Source organism: Formica exsecta, unplaced genomic scaffold (assembly GCF_003651465.1).
Source record: "Formica exsecta isolate Colony F162 unplaced genomic scaffold, ASM365146v1 scaffold185, whole genome shotgun sequence".
NCBI lineage: Eukaryota > Metazoa > Arthropoda > Insecta > Hymenoptera > Formicidae > Formica > Formica exsecta.
This window is the reverse complement of record NW_021849159.1, coordinates 10,021-14,122: the sequence shown is the minus strand read 5'-3', so window position 1 is coordinate 14,122 and position 4,102 is coordinate 10,021. Positions and strand designations below refer to the sequence as shown.

The window sequence follows — 4,102 nt, the reverse complement described above, 5'->3', positions numbered from 1 at the left end:
TCATTTATAAAAAACAAATTATGTTATTATTAGCGCAAAATGCGCGTTCTTCGCGACAATTCGTAGAATGTTCGCCGATGTTTCGAATCCTAAAGTTGCAAGTATACAAGTTTTGTATCGCCGTTTCGTTCTTCGCTAGACGATATAAATCTGGTGTACTTCAACTTGAAACTTTTAGACGCGTATAACGAGTAATAACGCGAATTTGCGCAAAAGGCACGTTTTTCGCGCTTCGCGATAATTCGTAGAATGTTAATCGATGTTTTCTCATCCCGAAATTTCGAGTCGAAATATACAACCTTTTCTTCGACTTCGAAACATCGGGATTCGAAAACTTGGGTTAAAAACGCGCGTTTCGGTCCTTCTCGAACCATCTTTGGCACAATCGCGAAATATATGGAATATACTACATCGAAAATGCGATAGTAATAATACGCGGAATATATCAAATATACTATATTATTTATAAAATATACTATATTATTTATAAAATAACCTATGTTATTATTTATAAAATAACCTATATTATTATTTATAAAATAAACTGTTATATTTATACTAACAATAAACTACCGAAGTTTGAACGTTTTAAGAAGCATCTCCGAGAGCGTCATAGATAGAATGGCGAACGCGCGTCTCGCAAAATTACGAAGTACTTACGAAGAAACGCGCGATCTCGCGAGTTCAATTCTCACGTTTGTTTATAAATATTCTTGCGATTTTTGCGAGACATGCGTTCGTTATTCTCTTCTTTCGCGCTCTCGGGGTATTTTATTAAAATAAACTATATTAAACGTGAATAATATTTATTACATTCTCGATATACGTTTTTTTTGCTCCTTACAGCGGTATTCTATAATGCCCCCATGGTAAAGTATCCGTAGTTCCAGGTATCACGTATCACTTGTCGTCGTGCGGACTGAGCGCGACCTTCGACTCCGACTCCGTGTACACCTCGTGTAACTTGGATCTTACGCAGGACTGCTCGCGCGTCATCTCGATCTCTCGTCGAAGACAGCGCGCGTAATCGTCGAACGTTATCGTTCTCGCGACGACGCCGCTCTTGACGCCCTTGATCTTCTTCGTGTCACCTCTACCGTCGACTCGCAGCGCGTACATCTTCGCTCTGAGCCTGACGAATTCCGTCATGATCGCGCCGGTGTTCTCGTCCTTCATCGCACCCGGCACTCTCTTGTTAGCGAGAGGCATGCTGTATGCGTTGTCCGTCGCGTAATCGCTCGTGTCGAATCTATCGATGTTGTGTTTCATATCCTCGTATATATCCTCGCACTCGACGCGATGGATAAGACTGTCCGTGTCCGTGTACATTATCCTACACTTGTCTCGATACAACGGTAACATTCTCGTAGTGAAATTCATACAAATGAATCTTGGACACATCGAGGATGCACATACTCACGTAGACCGGTTTGTCAAACTTAATCTCGAGTTTGCGCAATTCCACGGCTACGAGATCCTCCGCGAAGACGCTCCTGCTGTGAAAGTTCGGCTTCGCGATTATTGCCTCCGCGCCGTATTGCCCGTCCCATCGGGTCACGAGCCGAACGTCTGAGTGATTGTGCACGTTCTCCATGGTCTTACCGAACACGGCGTTATTCATCAATTTGTACAAATTTTTCTCGAACTCGTTTCTCGCGCTAATAACGCAGTCGCGTGTTCAGTTCGATGTATCCGCGCAACCATGAAGATTGCGCGATTCGGAATATTCTGTGTACCTTCGCAACGCGTAATCCGTGTCGAACGCATTGCTGCAGATTACGATAATACGTCACGTAACGGTCCTTATCGTACAGCGTGGCGAGAAGTTTCTCCTGCCGTTTTCCGGGCGGCTTATCGCGCGTCGGGCAGAACGGCAAGTCCGCGTGAGAGTCATGAAGGTCGGACGGATACGCAAGGTCGACTTCAAGAATGTAACCGATAGGCGAATTCGGTGTCACGGCCATTAAGTCGACGCTCGTAACATCGTCGACCCATCGAAAATCCTCGTAAGGCAACGATTGACACATCGTACTAATTATTATTTATATTGGAATACATAAGATAAGACGGTTCCGATGGATCGTGCGACTGCGCGTACTTATTATTAGCGCGCGCGTATCTATTGAAACATTGACTTAGCCCGCCGCGTATTCCGCATTCCACGAACATCACCATATCGATGTCGGTTAACAACTCGAATCGAACACCCGTATGCTTCAACATAGAGTCCCACGTGTATCCGGGTAACGTGTAATAGCGCACGGGATCTAAACCGTAACTCCACATACACGCGTCGCGAAAATTTTTGAAGACATCGGCCAATAGAAGAACGTCGGTTTTTAAATACAAATCGCTATAGTCGCCCAGAATCTCGACGCGAAACCGCTCCCAGATTCTTATCGCGTGCGTGTAATCGCTCTCGGATATCGCGTCACCGGTCTGCGAACTATGGAACGCCTCGCGCGGCGGTAGACGAGTCTCTCGCAACTTATCGACGTCGTCGACGTACTCGTACGGAAATACGCCCTTTCGCGCGAGAAGCTCGAAATCGGCGTCGTCGAGATCGGAAAATTTCGAACGCGCGATTCTCAGCTCGCTCTTATCGAGATACGACGCCAATTGTCCGACGCGTCCTCGACATTCTTCGTGAAAAAGATATACGTTTCTTTCGTCAGCGGTAACAGTTCGACGCTGTCGGAGAAAGCGTTAGCCATGTCTCTGATGATGAAGTGCGCGTCGTAGCCCGATAAATTGTGAAAGAATATAGGAATAACGTACGTCTCCTTATAATTTAGATTGCAATTCGAATGCGCGGGACCTCTGTATCGCCCGGTCAGGTGACAGTGATCGCGCACGCAAGCGTCTTCCGATTCGAATGGTCTATCGCACACGCGACAGTGCGTCGCGCTCATGAATCTCTCCCACTCGTCCGGCGTAAGATCCGTCATAGGCGCATCTGTGTCGAGAATAGTCCTCGCGCGAAGCGCCAGATCGTACCATTCCCGGACGAACCACGATACGCAATTCTCACCGCGATAGGTTCTGTACGTCGAGCTAGCGTCGTCGAGCGCGCATCGCGCGTAATATCCCGCGCTATAGACTTTATGATGCTGAACAATGGACGTGTTCGATGTTTTCCTCTCCCCCTTCTTCTCCAGCGCGCATTCGAGATCGGCGTACACCACGAACGGAAGTCGCTCCTTTCTAACGTAGTTGCGAAACTTTAACCATTTGTCGTCTTCGGTGGGAAGGACTATAGCGCACTCGTTCATTCTTCCGCAGTCCGCGCTGTGAGCCGATAACTTATCGCCCATTCGAAAATAATGCATACATCTGCGACATAACATTTATTTTTAAATCGCGGGCGTTATCCATATCACGCGACAAATTTCTTTTTCGGCTCGTACTCACCGGTCGCATATATGCGCTTTATGTTGCCTACCGCTTCATTTGCGAACCGACGAGTCGGGACAGATTCTTGATCCACGCGAAGTGGGCCGAGTTACCTTGTCGCGTCGTATTGCTTATACACAGCAGAGTAACGTGTCTCTCCTTCTTATCGCCGGTGAGACGCAGAGGAACGATACGGCAGCCGCCTTTCCCGTCCTTCTTATTCCGAACGGTGTACACGTTAATGGATATGTCGTTAATACGCTCAAATCTAGTAATTCCGTTCAAACTCATGGGAAACTCGACGCCCTCCAGATTCAACACCATCGAGTAATGAGGATACCGTGAACTTCTTTCCGCGTGCTTTTCGACCGGATATAGAGCGGCGACCACAGCCCATGCAAAACACGCGTCGTCCGTAGGTCGTACGTTGATCACCGCTCTTTTCAACATGATCTTTCGCGGTATCTCGATGTAGCATCCGGCGCGCATAGGATTGTACCTATTCACCTTTAGATTTAGTATCCGCGATAACGCCCATCCGCTATCGCGCTCCTAAAACTCCTTCAGCGAGGCTAGAATAGCGTCGATCACGCGCTTCTCGTACCACTCTCGTAGGTCGGAAGTGGGTAGAAGCGAATGATTCTTCGTGGCGATGGTCTTAACGCCAATCTTGTCGCCCGAGACGAACTCGCCGTTGAACGCGATATTA

General features: G+C 47.4%; 1 protein-coding gene across 1 annotated transcript; it reads right to left on the bottom strand.

The window, feature by feature from the left end:
* Positions 1-2,031: 2,031 nt before the first annotated feature.
* Positions 2,032-3,882, bottom strand: LOC115233720. Its single transcript, XM_029804274.1, has 3 exons — positions 3,443-3,882; positions 2,775-3,333; positions 2,032-2,691 (listed from the first exon to the last, which is right to left on the bottom strand). Exons 1-3 carry the CDS (start codon positions 3,880-3,882, stop codon positions 2,032-2,034), a joined length of 1,659 nt encoding a protein of 552 aa, XP_029660134.1.
* Between the last annotated feature and the right edge of the window lie 220 nt (positions 3,883-4,102).